Here is a 22,430-nt window from a genome sequence, read left to right as displayed (position 1 = left end):
GGGAGAGAGAGAGCAAGAGAGTGCCAGGGGGAGGAGGGGAGCAGAGGGAGAGAGAGAATATTATGCAGGCTCCATGCTCAGCAGGAGCCTGATGCGGGGCTCAGTCTCATGACCCTGAGATCATGACCTAAGCCAAAATCAAGAGTCAGACACTTAACAGACTGAGCCACCCAGGCATGCCAGGGGTACTCTCTACTATGTCTGCTTCTTGCCTCTTACTGAAATTTGGGGTAACATTATACATTATACATTTACTTGTTATTTATTTATTGTCCATCTGCCCTAATAGAATGAAAATCTCATGAAACTGGAGCTTCATTTGGCACACACCAAGCCCTCAGTATCTATTTGTAGAATGACTTAAAAAAATGTATACTGTCTAATATAGATAGAACTCAAAGAGTAGCAAATCCATTTATTAAAAGGGAAACCCTTACTTCCCTCAAATTAGATAAATCCTCAAATATAACTCCCAGAGTCTTAAGTAGAACTTATAAAATGTCATGTAAGGTTTTCTCAATGACCTAGAATTATCAACACAAAAGTCAATGCCCTTGTGATATACATGGGTATGAGCAGAGATACGAGCAGTACTGTTTTATGTGGGAATGTATCAGAATACCTTTCCAGAACTACTTTCTCAGAAATATATGAGCCAGAATGAGATTCAGTCTCGAGGAACAGGGCAAATGATATCCAAGCTGGCCAATGAGAGTACCCCATCTCCTACAGGAATGGGCCCATGACCCAAGTAAAGCCAATCAGTGTGGTCTCAGGACCCGGGGCCCTAGAGGGGCTACACTCTTCTCAAGGGTCACTAGCTTTCAGGGACCATCTCTCCCGCACCTGGCAGAGTCAGCCTGAAAATGAAGCAGAGGCACAGAAAAGAAACAAACACAGAACCAAGAGTGGAAACGAGTATTTTTCACCAAGAGGGAGGTCAAAAAAGAGAGTAAACATGAGAAGGGGTGAGTGTCCTGGACTCCACTTACATTCCCGTCAGCAGTCAAACATACTTGAAGCCAAATGTTCCCCTAGAGTAGTTGTGTGCATCATTAAATTCCCCCCTTTTTAAGTTAGAGTTTCCGCCACTTGCAACCAAGTGTCCTGACTTATATAAATATGCTCAACATATGCAGTAGGTCCTTGAACAATGCAGGGACTGGGGGTGTCTACTCCTGCATGTAACTTTTGACTCCCCCAAAACTTAACTCACAACAGCCTACTATTGACCAGAAGCCTCACCAATAACAAACAATTAACACATATTTTGTATATATCTAATATGCACATGATATGCTGTATTCTTACAATAAAGGAAGCTAGAGAAAAGAAAATGTTATTAAGAAAATCATAAGGAAGATAAAATACATTTACAGTCCTGTACTGTTATTATACAAAAAACAATCCTCATATAAGTGGACCCATGCAGTTCAAACCCATTGTTCAAGGGTCAACTATCACTCCAGTGGAGCAGAATGATTTTAAAAAGAAAAAAAAAAAATTCCCCAGCTGGTTGAACACACACGCACAGGTGGTTGCCAGGCCCTGGAGGGAAGAGGGAATAAGAGACTGCTTATGGGTACAGGGTTTTCTGTTGGAGTGATGAAAATGTTCCGGAACTAGATAGAGGTGTGATGATTGCACAGCACTGTAAATGTTCTAAATGCCACTCAATTGTTCACTTTAAAATGATTAATTTTACATTATGTGAAATTTACCTCAATAAACAAAATTTTAAACATGAAAACAATGCTGCAATGTGTTTCTTAATTACCTTTAAGTATACCTATCATCATTTCCCAGAAAAGGAAATTAAGTCAAATGATATGTACATTTCTAAGACCATTAGCACATACCAACAAATTACTTTCCAGAGAGATCATACCAAATTAGAATCCTATCAAAGGTGTATTGGAAAGCAAACACAGATAACCAGGAGGAATCATTAGGGAAAAAACACACACAACCGCAACTTTGCTAAAATATTAGGTAAATACATTTTTATTTGTAAGTTTATATATCCTAGGTAACTGAAGTGACATTTAAAACATTGGTTCTTGTCATTTCTTCATTTGTGACGTATATATTTTAAACATCTGTTCTAATTTTTCCTGTTAATATGTAAGAGCTCTCTATGTACTAAGGATATAACTATATCCTCTCCTATAAATTTCAAATATTTTTCCAGGTCATTATTTATTTTTTACTACAGTTAAAATGATATGTCTGTTTGTGTACATATTTATTTTAGGAGCAGGAAGAGAGAGGAATGGAACCATTCTCTCCAAATAAATAGCTGCAATATGATACACACACACACACACAGAGACGAGGTGATATTTACTTCTACCCCGAAGTTCAGCATAAGCTCTACTACGTCAAGCCTAACTAACTCAAACACATCCTTATCTTATCAGATATAAAATCCATGGAAAATAGAGGTCTACACTGTACCAGAAATATGACCGGACAGAAATAAAACACGTTAATCCCTTTAAAAAGTTGTAAAGAAGCAACATATGTCTTCTGTTCCCCTCTCTTCCATGCTGTCTTAAAAATACTATCAAAGATCTCATTGAAAGAATTTTTACTAGTTAGAACCAGTCCTTTTGGGGGGATAGTGACTCAGTTTTGGTTTCTGTAGATTTAAAATTTTACAATAGTGTCTCTGCGATTTTGTTTCTATGAAAGAAGCCTCCCCCAAGCCTATCTTACCAACAGCCCTCTGGTCTGGCTGTCCCTCTCCCCCAACCTCTTCTCCCTTTTGTCCATACAAATAGTCCTTTCTTACAGCTGCTCCCTTGGGATCAGAGGGGTGGGTCTGACAACAGGTGCAAGTACACAAGGGAGAAGGTTAGCGGGCTCTTTCAGGAGACCTTAGTTCTGGGTCTCAAATCATTACTTTAATGATGGGAACATCTGGCTTGTGGAAACAATCTTTGGGGCAGGAAGGCTTTTAGAAATTTTTCAAAACATCAGGTGGCTGCTACTCCCACACAGACTTACATCCGTTTATTTGGAAATCACATTTTGGGGTTTGTTTGCTGGGGTTTTTTTTTATTATGTTATGTTAATCACCATCTATTACATCATTAGTTTTTGATGTAGTGTTCCATGATTCATTGTTTGCGTATAACACCCAGTGCTCCATGCAGAACGTGCCCTCTTTAATACCCATCATCAGGATAACCCATCCCCCCACCCCCCTCCCCTCTAGAACCCTCATTAATAGTTATTTATGCTAGACTTGGATTGCAAGCTCGGCATCCCCAACACTGTGTATAGCACCTGGCACATATTCTGTCTGGATAAAAAATAACTGCTAAATGAACAAGGGGACTCTGCAGCCAGGTGCCCATGTTCAAATCCTGACTCTGTCACTTACCAGCTGTGTAACCTTGGACAAGATTCTTAATGCTTTTGTGTCTCATCTGTAAAATGAGGATAATAATATTACCTATCCCATTTGGGAGGACTACATGAGTTAATTTATGTAAAAGCATTTCTGGCAGTGTTTGGCACATGGAAAGTGCTGATTAAATGCTAATTATTATGATTACAAATAAGGAAGTATGTTACCAAAAGGAATCAAGATGAACAAGAAGTTCTTCATATTCTCAATGTATTTATCAACTAGTAGGGGAGATCCAGCAGATACAAAGCAAAAGGCCATAAATGCCAAATGCAAAGTTCAAAATACTATGGGAATTCTGAGGAAATATCATTTCAGGGCGGAAGGATAAAGAAAGTTTATGTGGAAGATGTAGTGTGCTCACGCTGTCTCCTGGAACGGTTTTAGATGGTAGGACAGGCAACACCTTCTGGGGAAAGGGATGGTGTGTCAGTCTGGGCTCCCTGAGAAGTAGACACCAAGACAGTATTACATGTAGGAGATTTATTGGGAGAACGGCCTGTGAAGGGGAAAGGGGAGAGACCTGAGAAGGCAGGGAGAGGCTTCAACTACAGTGCAGGTCTGACCCCCTGCAAAGGAGAGGGGGAAGGAAGGAGGGCTGGGAAGGAAGAGCCTCAGACTCCAACTCAGTCCTGAGAAGGTCGTGACCAACCCATGGGGAGTCCTCAAGCCAAAGTCACCCTTCAGAGGCATCTGGATTTTGCATGAGTGAACCACATTAGTATTCCTGCTTGCTCAGTAACTGCAAGGAGCCCAAGAGAAGCTTAGCTTTGGCTAAGAAGTGGTGGTGAATCCAGAGGGCAGCAACCGGAGCCATCCGTCAGTCATGATCCCCCAGCAGAGACCTGAGTGGCACATTCTCATGGCTCTCACAATCGGGCACAAACAATGTCACTAGTACCTATGTGTCCCTGAAACTATGGCTGAAGTTCAGTGAATATGTGCCATCACTTAAAATCAAACACAAGATAATATCAAAGGGCTCCTTATCTTTTAAAGCTAAACCACAGTTGCAATAGCGAAATTACGTATTTACTGTTAAAAATTACAACTACTTTTAAAATACTTTTCAGATGTGGTTTCAGTTTCTAAAACAATATAAAAGACAAAAAAATGGTTATGAAATATCTCTTTTGTAAAAATCACTGTTAAAAATTTGAAATGGGCATTCAGAACTAAGTCAGAAACAAAGCTTGACTAAGAATCTAAAAGGTAAGTCCTTTTTGAACTGGTAGCTTAAGGCAGTATATTGACCCAATGAGAATAGGAGAAAATATTTTGCAAAAGTGCAAGGTGCCACACAAATATGTACAATCACGTTACATTTTACGTGAGGTTAAGTCGCATTCAAGGCAAAAATGGAGAAGATCAAAATTACCCCTAACCATTAGAGCCACATCCAGTAGGACAGATGGTCCCACAGTTGAGAGGCATGAAGGAAAGAAGACCAATGAGAACACAGCACTTCCCTGGGCCCCCTGCTGCCACTCTGGGACACATGGTCACCAAGTGGAAGGCCAGACAATATGTGCACTACCTGAACTGTCCTCATTTTATATATATACATTTCCTGGCTTCTGGCCAAGTACTGAATGCATAAGTTAAATGCATTTATGAGATTGCTCCCCAAAAGAACAAGTCTTACAGATTATAGTATTTCCTTTATTTTAAGGGGATGCATGGCACAGGAGAGGGAACAAGACATCCTCAGTCCCTATCACTACACCCGCAAGAAAACTGGCTCAGCAGTTGACTCTACCTCTTACCTTCGCAGAGAAAACAGAAGCCATAGTGTGAGAGCTCCCCCCACATCTAGGACCCCATTCTTACTTCCTCCGTGTGGCCTTAGAGGAAGTGGTGTCCCTCTTGTCAAGCCTGATCTCCTGCCCCACGCTCCTGATCCCACTGAAGACCCACCTTTCTCCATTTGTATTCCGTTTCTCTGCACTGTTTCTTCAATTTTGCTCTTTTATTAGCTCCTTCTTTTACATATATATAAACTCAAATTTTCTCAGCTCTTAAAAAATATAAAAAGCACATCCACACATACAGACCCACCCACCCAACCTTGATCTGGGACTCCCCCCCCCCTTTCTGGCATATTAATCTGTATTCTTTCCATTTCCAGACCCAGAAATATGACTCAAGCTAGCTAAAGCAAAAACAGGGTGTTACTGGCACCTGCAACCGAGAAGCTCAGGAGTGGAGATGGCACAGACATGGCGAACCTCTCGGCTCACACAGGGTCCAGTACATTTGTCTCACCCTCCACCTCTCCCCTGCTTCCCTCTGATTATGAATTCAATTTGAGGTAGGTTCCCTCCACACTGGGGAAAGATGAACGCTGGCAGCCCATGCTACACCTTCAGGGTTTGCAATCCAGAAGGATGGGAGCTCTCACTCTCCTGGCACTCCTGTTTCAAATCTCAGGGACTCTGAGACTCTTGGGCCATTCACCAAGGGGACACATCACATTTGGCTCCTATTCTCTCCTTATGTCTTCCTGGTTCCCAACATCTACCCCCCCAACAGGATAAAAGCCACTGTACACTTAACTCCATGGTGGCCACGCCATTACCGTCACACAAGTTCCTCTCTGCAGTCCCCTCATCCCCGACTTGTCCACCAGGGAAACCCCATATTCGTCATTCCAAACCCACCTCAGAGTGCATCTCCCTCAGGAAGCACTGGCAACCTCTCCAAGAGGCCTCTCTGCCATGCCTCCTCTGCACCAACTCACCCGCTCCATCGAGGCACTAACACCTTCACAGGAAATGTAGTTATGTGTCTACCACTCCTATTAAACCATAGGTTCTGGGCTTCTGCCTTATTAATATCTGAATACACAGCCCTCCTGAGCAGACAGACAGACAGACATAGACACACACACGTACTCACTCATACACTCTTGAAAAAATGTCTGTGGAACTCAATTTTTTTTAAAATCTGAAGACAGCATAGTTGTCTACCACATTTATATATTATTAATTTTACAGTACAATAACATATTCCTCCTTTTTTTTTTAAGATTTTATTTATTTGACAGAGAGAGACACAGTGAGAGAGGGAACACAATCAGGGGGAGTGGGAGAGGGAGAAGCAGGCTTCCCGCTGAGCAGGGAGCCGGATGCGGGGCTCGATCCCAGGACCCCGGGATCATGACCTGAGCCAAAGGCAGACGCTTAATGACTGAGCCACCCAGGCGCCCCAACATATTCCTCCTTTAAAACATAATTTAAAAAAAATTTAAATTGAATCAATTTGCTATTTTGAAAGTCAATTTTAAAAAAACAATTCCCTACAATTTTATCTATGTAAAGATCAGTACTCTAAACAACTAGCAAAAGTATTTATGCCCAATTGCAAGTAAAGCACTTACAAACAAAATAAAAATACAAATTATAAAAATTTACGTCAAAATATTCTGGAACTATCAATTAGCTCTCTTCCCAGAATAAAAGGAGGAAGTCAGTTGTCTCAAACAAAACATCTGAGCTCGATCGGACTTTTATCCTAGGTTCACCCTTCTCTCATCAGAAGTCCAGACATCCCTGAGCCTTAGAGTCAGGGATTGGTGTATTTGTGATACACGTATCTGTGTCCAAAGTTCATCTTACGTGCCAGAGGTTACAGATATAAAACGTTAGTAACTGATGAAAAATTAGCAAAAGGAGCATTATGGCAAAATGACCTTGCTTCAAACAAGGTTGAATGAGAGAGACAAAACTAAGACTACCTGAGGAGCCTGAAATTACACCTCGGCTCTGCTCTGGTTGTAGAACGTCCTTTGACACTAACGTCCATGCAAATATTTTACCACCTGCTAGGTCCGCCAAGTGTACAGAGAGGTCAATGAACAGAAAAACACAAAAGGAGTCTTTTTGTCTTCTGCCATGCTGAAATCAAATATAGCCTCAAGTCTCCCTAAGAATCTAGTAAAAACAGACCAGGCAGAGAGCAGCACAAGTCAAAGCAACATTTTTGGGAGACATGCAAAAACCATCGGGCTTTTGTTTATATGTTAACATTTACTATGGTGGGGTAAATATATTTTCTGATATATAAATATACTTTTGAGTCAGATAACTAGCAGAGGCATAACATGGGCTTATAATCAGGAATCTCAGCTCTGCCACTTATTGACTAGGTGCTGACAGACGAGTAGTTAAGCTCACTGAGCCTCAGTTTCTTCATCTACAGGTTGAAGATAGGAACACTACCTGCATCAGAGGTTTGTGGGAAGATCTGATGGAACCATGATGACAATAAACAACCATACCATAGCTTTGTATCCTCTTATTAAGTTCCAGACCCCATGTCCAACAACCTCCTAGACATTTCCGCTTGGATCTTGCCCTTTTCTCAAACTCAACACCCCTAACACCAAATTCATCTTCCCCTATCATCAGCCAGGATCTCCTCCTAACTCCTCCGGCCCTATCCCTGACACTCCCATTCTCCAAAATGCCTACTGCCAATTTTAAAATTATACAAATGCGAGGCGGAGCAAGATGGCAGAGGAGTAGGAGACCTAGATTTCGTCTGGTCTCAGGAATTCAGCTGAAAAGGGATCAAACCATTCTGAACACCTATGAACTCAACAGGAGATCGAAGAGGAGAGTAGCAACAACTCTCTGAACAGAGAAGCGACCACTTACTGGAAGGTAGGATGTGCGGAGAAGTGAATCCCAGGCGATATTCGGGAGGCTAGACGGCGGGGGAGGGGCCTCCACCGGCGGCTTCTGGCAAGTGATAGAGCCGCCGAGCACAAAATCGGACCTCTTAGAACTTGGCTCGGCTGAGGGACGTCGTTGCAGTGGCTAAGCGGGGGGTGGAATCCTCCCGGGACAGTGTGGTCTCAGGACCCTTGGGGTCACAGAAAGACCGGGGGTGCCTGAGTGCGGCAGAGCTCCCAGGTACCGGAGCGGGGAAGCCAGCTGCAGAGACGGAGCTGAGGCGCGGGCTCTCAGCTCGGGGTTGCCATAAACTGTGATCCGCGGCCCAGTCGGGCCACTGCTCCTCCAGCAGGGACCCAACAAGGGCAGAGCCGGGGAGACTCCCCTTCCTCCCCCAGGAGGAGCGGCGCGGGAGCGCACCGCAGGGATCTGCTGGGTTTGGAGACTCCACACGGGGTCGGGTGCCAGAGATAGAAACACTCGGTCACAGGCCGGGTGAGCACGGAGTGCGGCCAGAGACCAGGGAGACGGGACTGACTGCTTTTCTCTGGGGGCACACTGAGGAGCGGGGCCGCGAGTTCTCGGCTCCTCTGGGTGGAGATTGGGAGGCCACCATTTTTGCCCTGGTCCTCCAAAGCTGTACGGAGAGCTTGCAGGGAACAAAACCTCCTGAGAGCAAACCCAAGCAGCTTCCTTAGCCCGGACCGACAAGGGCGGGGCAATTCAGCCTCCGGCAAAGACATTTGGAAACCACAGCAACAGGCCCCTCCCCCAGAAGATCAGCACGAACAGCCAGCAAGCCAAGACCAAGTTTACCGATCAAGGAGAACGGGAGAACTCCAGTGCTAGGGGAATACTGCACATAGAATTCATGGCTTTTTTTTACCATGATTCATTAGTTCATCAAAGTTAATTTTTGTTAACGGTTTTTTTTTTATTTTTCTTTTTCCCTTTTTCAACCAACATCTTATCAATCCCTTTTTTAAAAAAATTTTTTTTATTTTTCATTTTTAGAGTCATATTTTATCCCTTCATAGTAGTTACCCTTATTTTTGGCATATATATATAAGTTGTTCTCTCTTTAAAATTTTGAGATACAGTTTCTTCTAGCAGATCAAAATATACCCTAAATCACTACTGTATGGCTTTGTTCTAGTCTCCTGCCTGATCACATTCTCTCCCTTTTTCCTTTTTTTTTTCTTAAATCTTCTTTCTTTTTTCAAACAACTTCTTATCTTATCAAGTCCTCTTATAAAATCTTTTATAATTTTCATCTTTACAGTCATCTTCCATCCCTTCATTGTATCAACCCTTATTTTGTACATATATGTCTTTCTTCCTTTAAAATTTTAGGAGGTACTTTTTCTAACAGACCAAAATACGCCCAAAATCTAGTGTGTGGCACTGATCTATGCACTAGCCTGATCATATTTGATCATATTCTGCTTTTTTTGTATTGTTCTGTTTTTGTTTTTATCTTTTTTTTTTTTTTCTTTTTTCTTTCTTTCCCTTTCTTTTCCCCTGGTTTCAGGTCTTTTCTGATTTGTATACAGTATATTTGCTGGGGACGTTGTAAACCTGTTAGCATTTTGTTCTCTCAGTCATCTATTCTCCTCTGGACAAAATGACAAGACGAAAAAAATCACCTCAGCAAAACGAACAAGAGGTAGTACCGTCAGCCAGGGACCTACTCAATACGGACATTAGTACGATGTCGGACCTAGAGTTCAGAATCATGACTTTAAAGATACTAGCTGGGCTTGAAAAAAGCGTGGAAGTTATTAGAGAAACCCCTTCTGGAGAAATAAAAGAACTAAAATCTAACCAAGTCGAAATCAAAAAGGCTATTGATGAGGTGCAATAAAAAATGGGGGCACTAAATGCTAGGATAAATGAGGCAGAAGAATCAGTGATATAGAAGACCAAATGATGGAAAATAAAGAGGCTGAGAAAAAGAGGGAGAAACAACTACAGGATCACGAGGGCAGAATTCGAGAGATAAGTGATACGATGAGACGAAACAACATTAGAATAATTGGGATCCCAGAAGAAGAGAGAGAGAGGGGGGCAGAAGGTATATTGGAGAAAATAATAGCAGAGAACTTCCCTAATGTGAGGAAGGAAACAGGCATCATTATCCAGGAGGCACAGAGAACCCCTCTCAAAATCAATAATAATAGGGCAATACCCCGACATCTAATAGTAAAACTTACGAGTCTCAGAGACAGAGAGAAAATCCTGAAAGCAGCTCGGGAGAAGAGATATGTAACCTACAATAGTAGAAACATTAGACTGGCAACAGACCTATCCACAGAGTCCTGGCAGGCGAGAAAGGACTGGCAAGATATCTTCAGAGCACTAAACGAGAAAAATATGCAGCCAAGAATACTATATCCAGCTAGGCTGTCATTGAAAATAGAAGGAGAGATAAAAAGCTTCCAGAACAAACAAAAACTAAAGGAATTTGCAAACACGAAACCAGCCCTCCAAGAAATATTGAAAGGGGTCCTCAGAGCAAAAAGAGAGCCTAAAAGCAGCAAAGATCAGAAAGGAACACAGACAACATACAGTTAACAGTCACCTTACAGGCAATACAATGGCACTAAATTCATACATTTCAATAGTTACCCTGAATGTAAATGGGCTAAATGACCCAATCAAAAGACACAGGCTATCAGATTGGATTAAAAAACAAGACCCATCAATATGCTGTCTGCAAGAGACTCATTTTAGACCCAAAGATACCCCCACGTTGAAAGTGAGGGGGTGGAAAACCATTTACCATGCTAATGGACACCAAAAGAAAGCTGGGGTGGCAATCCTTATATCAGACAAACTAGATTTTAAAACAAAGACTCTAATAAGAGATGAGGAAGGACTCTCTATCCTACTTAAAGGGTCTATCCAACAAGAAGATCTAACAATTGTAAATATCTATGCCCCTAACATGGGAGCACCCAATTTTATAAGGCAATTAATAACAAAAGCAAAGAAACACGTTGACAACAATAATAGTGGGGGACTTTAACACCCCTCTCACTGAAATGGACAGATCATCTAAGCAAAAGATCAACAAGGAAATAAAGACTTTAAATGACACACTGGACCAGATGGACTTTACAGACATATTCAGAACATTCCATCCCAAAGCAACGGAATACACATTCTTCTCGAGTGCCCATGGAACAGTCTCCAGAATTGATCACATCCTAGGTCACAAATCAGGTCTCAACCGGTACCAAAAGATTGGGATCATTCCCTGCATGTTTTCAGACCACAATGCTTTGAAACTAGAACTCAATCACAAGAGGAAAGTCGGAAAGAACTCAAATACATGGAGGCTAAAGAGCATCCTACTAAAGAATGAATGGGTCAACCAGGAAATTAAAGAAGAATTAAAAAAATTCATGGAAACCAATGAAAATGAAAACACAGCTGTTCAAAATCTTTGGGATACAGCAAAGGCAGTCCTAAGAGGAAAGTATATAGCAATACCAGCCTTTCTCAAGAAACAAGAAAGGTCTCAAATACACAACCTAACCCTACACCTAAAGGAGCTGGAGAAAGAACAGCAAATAAAGCCTAAACACAGCAGGAGAAGAGAAATAATAAAGATCAGAGCAGAAATCAATGAACTAGAAACCAAAAGAACAGTAGAACAGATCAACGAAACTAGGAGCCGGTTCTTTGAAAGAATTCACAAGATTAATAAACCCCTGGCCAGACTGATCAAAAAGAAAAGAGAAAGGACCCAAATCAACAAAATCATGAATGAAAGAGGAGAGATCACAACCAACACCAAAGAAATAAAAACAATTATAAGAACATATTAGGAGCAACTCTATGCCAGCAAATTAGATAACCTGGAAGAAATGGGTGCATCCCTAGAGATGTATCAACTACCAAAATTGAACCAGGAAGAAATAGAAAACCTGAACAGACCTATAACCACTAAGGAAATTGAAGCAGTCATCAAAAATCTCCCAACAAACAAAAGCCCAGGGCCAGATGGCTTCCCAGGGGAATTCTCTCAGACATTTAAAGAAGAATTAATACCTATTCTCCTGAAACTGTTCCAAAAAATAGAAATGGACGGAAAACTTCCAAACTCATTTTATGAGGCCAGCATTACCTTGATCCCGAAACCAGACAAAGACCCCATCAAAAAGGAGAATTACAGACCAATATCCTTGATGAACATGGATGCAAAAATTCTCACCAAAATACTAGCCAATAGGATCCAACAGTACATTAAAAGGATTATTCACCACGACCAAGTGGGATTTATCCCTGGGCTGCAAGGCTGGTTCAACATCCGCAAATCAATCAATGTGATACAATACATTACCAAAAGAAAGAACGAGAATCATATGATCCTCTCAATAGATGCAGAAAAAGCATTTGACAAAGTACAGCATCCTTTCTTGATCTAAACTCTTCAGAGTATAGGGATAGAGGGTACATACCTCAATATCATAAAAGCCATCTATGAAAAACCTACAGCGAATATCATTCTCAATGGGGAAAGGCTGAGAGCTTTTCCCCTAAGGTCAGGAACGCGGCAGGGATGTCCACTCTCACCACTGCTATTCAACATAGTATTAGAAGTCCTAGCCGCAGCAATCAGAAAACAAAAAGAAATCAAAGGCATCCAAATCGGCAAAGAGGAAGTCAAACTGTCACTCTTTGCAGATGATATGATACTGTATGTGGAAAACCCAAAAGACTCCACCCCAAAACTGCTAGAACTCATACAGGAATTCAGTAAAGTAGCAGGCTATAAAATCAATGCACAGAAATCAGTGGCATTCCTATACACCAACAACAAGACAGAAGAGAGACAAATCAAGGAGTCGATCCCATTTACAATTGCACCCAAAACCATTAGATACCTAGGAATAAATTTAACCAAAGAGGCAAAGGATCTGTCCTCAGAAAACTAGAAAATACTCATGAAAGAAATTGAAGAAGACACAAAGAAATGGAAAAACGTTCCATGCTCATGGATTGGGAGAATCAACATTGTGAAGATGTCAATGCTACCTAGAGCAATCTACACATTCAATGCAATCCCCATCAAAATACCATCCACTTTTTTCAAAGAAATGGAACAAATCATCCTAAAATTTGTATGGAACCAGAAGAGACCCAGAATAGCCAGAGGAATACTGAAAAAGAAAAGCAAAGCTGGTGGCATCACAATTCCGGACTTCCAGCTCTATTACAAAGCTGTCATCATCAAGACAGTATGGTACTGGCACAAAAACAGACACATAGATCAATGGAACAGAATAGAGAGCCCAGAAACGGACCCTCAACTCTATGGTCAACTTATCTTTGATAAAGCAGGAAAGAATGTCCAGTGGAAAAAAGACAGTCTCTTCAACAAATGGTGTTGGGAAAATTGGACAGCCACATGCAGAAGGATGAAACTGGACCATTTCCTTACACCACACACAAAAATAGACTCCAAATGGTTGAAAGACCTAAACGTGAGACAGGAGTCCATCAAAATCCTAAAGGAGAACACAGGTAGCAACCTCTTCGACCTCAGCCGCAGCAACTTCTTCCTAGAAACATCGCCAAAGGCACGGGAAGCCAGGGCAAAAATGAACTACTGGGATTTCATCAAGATAAAAAGCTTTTGCACAGCAAAAGAAACAGTCCACAAAACCAAAAGACAACCGACAGAATGGGAGAAAATATTTGCAAATGACAGATCAGATAAAGGGCTAGTATCCAAAATCTATAAAGAACTTATCAAACTCAACACCCAAAGAATAAATAATCCAATCAAGAAATGGGCAGAAGACATGAACAGACATTTTTCCAAAGAAGACATCCAAATGGCCAACAGGCACATGAAAAAGTGCTCAACATCGCTCGGCATCAGGGAAATCCAAATCAAAACCTCAATGAGATACCACCTCACACCCGTCAGAATGGCTAAAATTAACAAGTCAGGGAACGACAGATGTTGGCGGGGATGTGGATAAAGGAGAACCCTCCTACACTGTTGGTGGGAATGCAAGCTGGTGCAACCATTCTGGAAAACAGTATGGAGGTTCTTCAAACAGGTGAAATTAGAGCTACCATTCGATCCAGCATTTGCACTACTGGGTATTTACCACAAAAATACAAATGTAGGGACCCGAAGGGGTACGTGCACCCCAATGTTTATAGCAGCAATGTCCACAATAGCCAAACTGTGGAAAGAGCCAAGATGTCCATCGACAGATGAATGGATAAAGAATAGGTGGTATATATACACAATGGAATATTATGCAGCCATCAAAAGGAATGAGATCTTGCCATTTGCAACGACATGGATAGAACTGGAGGGTCTTATGCTTAGTGAAATAAGTCAATCCGAGAAAGACATGTATCATATGACCTCACTGATATGAGGAATTCTTAATCTCAGGAAACAAACTGAGGGTTGCTGGAGTGGTTGGGGGTGGGAGGGATGGGGTGGCTGGGTGATAGACATTGGGGAGGGTATGTGCTATGGTGAGCGCTGTGAATTGTGCAAGACTGTTGAATCACAGATCTGTACTTCTGAAACAAATAACGCAACATATTTTAAGAAAAAAGAAAAAGAAGATAACAGGAGAGGAAGAATGAAGGGGAGTAAGTCAGAGGGGGAGACGAATCATGAGAGATGATGGACTCTGAAAAACAAACTGAGGGTTCTAGAGGGGAGGGGGGTAGGGGGATGGGTTAGCCTCGTGATGGGTATTAAAGAGGGCACATTCTGCATGGAGCACTGGGTGTTACGAACAAACAATGAATCATGGAACACTACATCAAAAACTAATGATGTAATATATGGTGATTAACATAACAATAAAAAAATTAAAAAGGAAAAAGTAAAAAAAAAATTACACAAATGTGTTTATTGCTAGTCAGACTATAGTGGAAATGGTAGTCTCGATCCTTGCGGCTAGCAGGCTCACTGGGAGCAACACTTGCACAGCAAATCGAGTCATAAACGTCTTTTTTTTGCACAGCAATTTGACTTCATTGGAATCTGTCCTAAGGAAATAACACAAAATATAGAAAAAGCTGCTTCCCAAGATGTTTAGAACAGTATTATATATATTAGAGAAAAAAAGAAAGAGAAGAGAGAGAAAGGAAGGAAACAATTTACTCATCCAGAAAATAGTAAGCTAACTTATGGTATACAGTTTCAAAAATGTCTGTAGTTAATAAAAATGAGAGGGAAAAAAAATGAGAGGAAAATGCCAATAATAAAATAAGTTTAAATGGCAACATTTAAAACTGTAAGTCAACTTGTCCCTACCTAAAGTAAAAGATACTTAAAAGGAAATATACCAAAATGTTCCATTTTACTCTGTCAATATATAGAGAGCATTTGTGAAAGACTGTTCTCTCCTCTCTGGTTCCAGATATTTGGTCCAAGCCCGGATGTCACTTGATCTGCTTTGACTATGGCCTCTTATCCCAGATCTCTTCTCCTTCAGACTGATCACTCCTCGCCTGGCTTCTACAAACCTGTTTCATTACTTCACTTAACAATCACTAGTTCTTGCTGCATTGGTCCTTTGAAATCCCACCCCTCCTCTCCATTCACAAAGCATCTTATTTCAGACCCTTGCCATTTGTCTCTTCCTTCGCTGCCAGCAGTGTCATCCCTCCCATCACCTTCCAATCCATTTTCCTGGCCCTGCTGACAGGCAAGCAGCTCTCAAATCTTATCATTTGACCTACTAAGAGTTCTTCAAGCAGGCCCTCTCACCTGCAAGGTAAGATATGAGTTTCCAACTCAGACAAACAAGACTTTTTCTGATCTGGCCCCCAAACTGCCTCAAGCTTCTGCCAGTCAGGCCACCACTCCTCTCCCCTCACCAAGATCCTCCAGTCCAACTCACTGTCCTGTCTCTACCCCTGGCCTACATAGCACTCCAGTCACGCATCTGACACTGTGAACACCCTCAGGGCAAGAATTCTAGCACTCCATCTCATGACCAACATCACCCTGTGACTCCCTCACTGGACAGGAGGAAGGAGCAGGCTGGCGTTCCTCACCTTTCTACATCATTGCCATGTGTTCCACTACTGGCTCCCATCTCCCCTTGCCTGGAACTGCCTTCCCGCTGCCCTTCCCAAATTCTAACCTTGCTCTGCCCAGTATGCAGGCACTAGCCACATATAGCTACTGAGCTCTTAAAATGCAGCTAGTTCGAAATGAGACATGCTATAAGTGTACAATACACACTGGATTTCAAAGATTTGGTATGAAAAACAGAATGTAAAAAATATTAATATTTTATATTGATTACCTGTTGATATAATACAGATTAGATCTGCAGGATTAAATAAAATGTATTATTAACATTAATTTCACCTGTTTCTTTTTACTTTTTAAAATGTGGCTACTAGAAAATTTTAAGTTATACATGTGGCTCAGTAGTCTAGCCATCCTTCAGGGACCAGCATGAGTAAAACCTCCTTCAAGATGCCCTTCTGTTTGTGCCACTCTTAATGATCTTTTTTGACCCCTTGAAATCCTATAATGAAGTCCAACATATAAGCCATTATCTAACTACATACCATACTGTATGCTTACTATTACATCAATTCTTCTTGCTCTATCAATACTATTTCTATATGGGGATTTGTAGTAGGTACTCAAATTCTAATTAAACATGGAGTCTTTGCTGGAGCAAGATAGCAACACACAGAATTTTTTTGGTTTCTGTTTTGTTTTGTTTACTTATTTACTCTCCCATTGATGATTTCAACAATACAGCGAGAACTGGAAGTCAGGGGACCTAATAGCTCTTTGTTCTACCTGCAATTAACACAATACACGTAAACCATTTAGTCCATGGCTTGGCCCCTTGTAAGGTCTGTCTGGGCCTCAGTCTCCCACCTTGTAAAATAAAGTTAATAATATCAGGCCAATCTACAATATGTAGCCAGATTAAAGTAGCTAAGCAAGTTCTAACTGGAGCCATTACCACGAATGAGAAATACTCCACTTTCCACAGTTCATTGTGTGTCTCTCAGCCAGTTGTCTTAAACACAGACTAATTTTTATAAAGAGAGAACAAATTCACAGCAATTATCAAAATACAAAGGGTGGTGTGGGAAAGTACCTATCAAAATACTTGTCCTATCCTATTAATAATGGGAGGCAAGTAATGGGAGAGGAAACTGTTACATGCCTGCTGCAAGCTGAAGTAGTTTATACATTATACTCCCAATAACCTTTACAAGATAGACATTACCATATCCATTTGACAGAGTAAAGAAACTGAGGTTCAAAGACAGTCTAAGTAACCAGCCAAAATGATGCAGCCATAGGCTGCAAATCCAGATCAATGGTATCATCTTTGTATGCAAAAAAGAACATCTTTATTATCGCTTGAAGACAAAATATGTGACAAGCAAGAGTATTACATAAAAATACAACAATAATGTCCATTCATTTCCTTCAAGTAGTTTTCTTGATCTTGGCTAATTCCTGTCTTTCAGATCAAGAGGCCATTTTTTCTAAGTAGACTTTTTCTTTTTTTTTTTTCCTAAGTAGACTTTTTCTTAAAGTAGCAAATAGGGTATATGATGTGCTAGGAACTAGTACATTAATGTACGGTGTTTCTTTAAAGTCTTTAAACCACAGTTGTTAGCGAAAGTTTACGTTAGACATTATGACTAGAATTCTTCAGACACATTCACAAAAATGTACTCCTTATGGATAAAGATTGCAGCAATAAAGTACCCTGAGTCATTCCACAAACAAATGCATTCACAAAAAACAACCTAATATCAAAGACCTATGTTACAAAACTGAGGTCATAATGAGCTCAATGAAATGAAAAAAGAAAGTTCCTCAAAATAAGATACTGCACCTTAAAGTGAAACCACAATTACCCAGCCTTGAAAATGAACTACTTTCTCAGAATGGTAACAATGTACTGTGCACCTCTAAGAAGCCAAACTTATCTAGGTTTAATTGATTCTGCCTTTACAAAATGTAGCCAACTTAATCCTGCAGACTTGGACAGAACCAAAGTTCAAATTCTCTACCACAGAAAAAGTCCCAGAGTATCAAATGCTTTAAAATACTGTTCAACTTTCCTTTATCAAAAATGTCCCCACGGTAGGTGTTAATCAGGAAGAACTCCACAATGCAACCTGTGTGTGCATGAGATTTTACTACAGGGAGGAGACAGTTCAGTTTACCAGGAACACCACATTTCACTTTCAAAAGTCTTGAAAACTAATCCTTCTTAAAAGTAAGTAATTAATTTACATTTCATTCCAAACTGAACAAGATAGTGTAAATCTCAAGGAATCCGAGACTGTGAATAACTTCATTTGGCGAAACTGGGTGGGTGGGTGGGTGGGTGGGTGGGTGGGTGGGTGGGTGTGTGTGTGTGTGTGTGTGTGTGTGTGTGTGTGTGTGTGTGTGTGTGTGTGTGTGTGTGTGTGTGTGTGTGTTTCCTCAGAGGTACTTCACAGGGTATAGAAATAATTAACAACTTTTAATCTCATAAACAAGATCTTTACTTAAAATTCTCACATATAAAATGAATTCTTTTATGTCATATTTCCTCAAGTGACAGACACATTAAGACTATGTGTCCTAAATCAGGTGTTTTTTCCTCATTTTAAGAATAAAAAAGACATCTAGAAGAAACAAGGCGTCCTTTACTCAGCCCCCCAAAACACTGCAGACAGCACAGGTGTTTGGTCCTAAACAAAAGTTAGTCTATTTTCTTCCCTACTTATAGGGAAGAAAATAGAAAACAAAACAAAGCCTAGCAAAGCAGCTAGAGATCACATGCAGCAGGTGACAGGAAGCCTTGTGGACACTTCACAGCCACAAGGATGAGCTTCATCGCAGGTCAACTGCAGGCCCCCCCTGGGCTCCACAGAACCTCCACCACCCAGCAGTCCATAAAAACGAAAGAAGGCAAATAACTATCACTGTCATCCTGGCAATAAAGAAGCAGCAGCCTCCTTGAACCCAGGAAAGCCACCTCTCCCTCCAAGAGACAGGAGGAGCCCCCTTCGCACCAAGGACACAAAGAAACCCAAGCAGCCAGACCCAAAATAAAAATAAAAATAAAAAGAGGAGCATGGGAAGAGAGATGACAGCTAAATTAAATTTATCCTAGGAGCGCTCCGAGACTCAGTCTATTTGAAGACTCCGACTCAAAAGTAAAAATAAAATGTAAGGGAAGGGGGCCCACAAGAGATGACATTTCCATTAAGTCTGTGCTGGAAACACTTGGAGACTTAGTCTACTTAGGGTGTCAGAGTTAAAAATTAAAATTAAAAAACGAGAGGGGAGGTGACAGTTCAATGTGTATGTGTGTGCGAGGAGCACCTGGAGTGCAGAATTTGCTGGGGAGGAGAGTCACGGCTCCGCCGGCCTCGATGTGACCGGGCGCGAATCCGGAGTAAGTTTACAATCTGGGCGAAAGGGCAGAGCCCGAGGGCCAGAGTGCCCGCTGTCGGGGAACAATGCTGGGCCCCGGAAAGGAGGGTCTCACGCCACCTCCACCCCCCCGCCAAGCCATGCCGTAGGCATCCCAGCCCCGACCCTCGTCCGGCCCACGTCGAGGCAGGTGCCCACGAGCCCGGTGCCCCAAAGCGCGCCTCACCCAGCAGCGCCCGCAGGTGCTTCAGGCGCGTCAGCACGTCCTTCTTGGGGTCCAGCACCTTCTGGGTGGACTTCTTCACATCTCCATGGCTCCTTCGGGAGAACATCCCGCCGCGGTAAACCCGGGCCCCGCCGGCGGGGCAGGAGGCGCCTGCGCCGCGCGAATTACCGCATAGAGTCCGGGTCGGCGCGTGTCGCGCGGGCCACTCGCCGCCCCCCGCCGGGCCGCCGCCGCTGCCGCCGCCGCTTCAGCTGTGGTTCCAGGAAGGAGGGGCGAGCCGGGTACGGCGAAGGGCGGGGCAGGAAGGCGGTGTCGATGCGGAATCAACCGCCCCGCCCCGCGGGAGGTGCCGGCCGGCCCTTCGGGCGCGGCGCACGCGCATGCGATTTGGACCCACTTCGCGGGGGCGCGCCCGGAGCGCCGAGTCGGCACAGCGAATCACGAAGAAGCTTGGAGCTTGCACGCGCTGTACTACAAGTCCCGGAATGCACTGCGACAGAGCCCTCCAATCAGGTTGGCGTGTCTTAGGCACGATGGGAATCAACGGGCTGGGTCTGAGAACGTTCTTCCTCCTCACCCGGCTGAATGCCCCAAGGCCGCTAGGGAAATGTAGTTCTCCAGGAGCGAGGCGCTGTGACTTACTTTTCCTGGGTCCCCAAGCCGCTGGACAGCATCGGCCCGCCCCCTCCCCGGAGAGGCCCAGGGTTCCCAAAGCTTCACTCCTTGGTCGGTACTACCAACCCAGTTTCCTCTAGTGCAACGTGAACCACAAGAACATCTCAGTAAGAAAAATTTCAAGGCTTTTAAAATGCAAACTATTTTTCGTGTTGACTTCTAGATTCACACCAGGGAGGGAGTCGAAGTCCCTTTGACTAAACTAAAATCAGAGCTCCAATTTCACACTAAAATGAATGGCTTTGGCAGCAGAAGGGTGAGGAGTCCAGCCATTCCCCTTGGTTCCTGAGATCCAACTTCACTTGGGGTATGAGGTTCCCTTGCCATAGCGCTCCTCAGGATCTTGTCTCTTGCCTTGTAGGAAGTGCACGTTCTCTGTGTTGTGCAAGGCCGCATAGCAATCCAGTAGCAGAACCAGAAATAGAACCTGAGGGACCTGACTCTCAGGCTGGGATGCATTTTAAGGCTAGGTGCCTGTAACTTGGAGTAAAACTTTGAGATGGAAAATGGCCTGGAGATTCCTTACAAGAGACCTGTAGGATTTTTTACTGGCATCTGGATCCTTTGATGCTCCAAATTTTGACAACATTAAGCTGGCTGTTTAAAATAATGTGCTTTCCATCCAATTGGGACAACACAACTTTTTCTCATTCAGGGGAACTTGTAACTTGGGGGAAAAGCCAGAGATTTACATAGCTTTATATTCTTATAACAAGCATAATGTTTGGCCTCTAGAAGCACTCACTAAACGTTTGTTAAATAAAATGGAATAAAAGCTAAAGTAGTCCTATTTATCTCATCCAAGCCTGCAAAAACATATCTTCTAGTTGTTAGAGTCTATTTTTAGAGTTGTCAAAATAGCATTGATAGAACTAGGACATATTCATGCAAAGGAATATTATTCAGCTCTAAAAAGGAATGGACTACTAATAAACCCAATAACGTGGATGAATCTCAGATCCAGATATGAAAGCCCCACACTCAAGATGATGCCAGCCTGGGTCTTTTGAGATGACATCTCAAAAAGGGCCACAAACCCTCCAAGACTGTTGCAAGAGAGAAATAGCCTTTTCTTTTAAGGCATTTTGAGTGCCTTTTTCACAGTACTTAGCCTGTACCTGGTTACACATAGTATGTCACAGTATTCACTGCCCCATCCCTTTAGAAGAAGATACCTTTGGTTGAAAAAAATAGGATGCACTTGTCTTAGGGAATTCAAATTGTCTATCACACAGCAACCTGTCATTGTCATCAAACAATTATTGAGGACGTGCTGTGTGCATTGAATCTAAACCTTGGAGGTAAAAAGATGTATTAGATGCGGTCTCCTGTCCTCGAAGGCTTCCAATCAAGTTGAGGGGCAGAACAACTAAATAATACATACATACAGTAAATATGTGACACTGTCAAAATTTGGTAGTGTTAGAAACAGGCATTCGTGTATTAAATTCATCTCATCCATTATACCCAGCTTTTACTTACTGATGAAAATGTAGAACTCTGGGACTTCTCTAAAAAAACAAGAAACATAAATTATTACTTTGATGCTTTTTCACCCACGTGTAATATTCCACATGAAACAAAAATAGATAAAAATACTTGCCATTTTTTGTTGCTCTCAAAAATCATTCCTACTGGACTGTGAACTCCTTGAGGACATTACTGTCTTTGTAATAAATAATTTTCCCCCTGGAGGTTCAGAGTGCTAAGCATTTTGAAGACACTTACATGCAATTGGATAAATGTCCCACTTTCACCAATAAATAAAGATAATGAAATCAAGAGCTAAAAACTCATGATGCAAATTAAAACTACCCTGAATTACCATTTGGATTAGTAAAACAAAACAAGCGCGCCTGGGTGGCTCAGTTGGTTGGGCGACTGCCTTCGGCTCAGGTCATGATCCTGGAGTCCCAGGATCGAGTCCCGCATCGGGCTACCTGCTCAGCGAGGAACCTGCTTCTCCCTCTGGCCCTCCCCCCCTCATGTGCTCTCTCTGTCTCTGTCTCTCTCTCTCTCATTCTCACT

General features: G+C 42.3%; 1 protein-coding gene across 6 annotated transcripts in view; it reads right to left on the bottom strand.

Annotated features, from left to right (window-relative positions):
• RALGAPA2 (Ral GTPase activating protein catalytic subunit alpha 2) overlaps positions 1 to 19,973 on the bottom strand; it is a 341,673-nt gene extending 321,700 nt beyond the window's left edge. For all 6 annotated transcript variants that reach the window (XM_027624203.2, XM_027624204.2, XM_027624200.2 and 3 more), the window contains exon 1: positions 19,728 to 19,973. In XM_027624203.2, coding sequence (XP_027480004.1) covers positions 19,728 to 19,833 — 106 coding nt within the window. In that variant the 5' untranslated portion in view covers positions 19,834 to 19,973. The remainder of the gene's footprint in view (positions 1 to 19,727) is intronic.
• Between the last annotated feature and the right edge of the window lie 2,457 nt (positions 19,974 to 22,430).

Source organism: Zalophus californianus, chromosome 8, assembly GCF_009762305.2.
Source record: "Zalophus californianus isolate mZalCal1 chromosome 8, mZalCal1.pri.v2, whole genome shotgun sequence".
Lineage (NCBI taxonomy): Eukaryota > Metazoa > Chordata > Mammalia > Carnivora > Otariidae > Zalophus > Zalophus californianus.
Note: the sequence above shows the minus strand (reverse complement) of the source record. Positions and strands in the feature narration are given on the sequence as shown.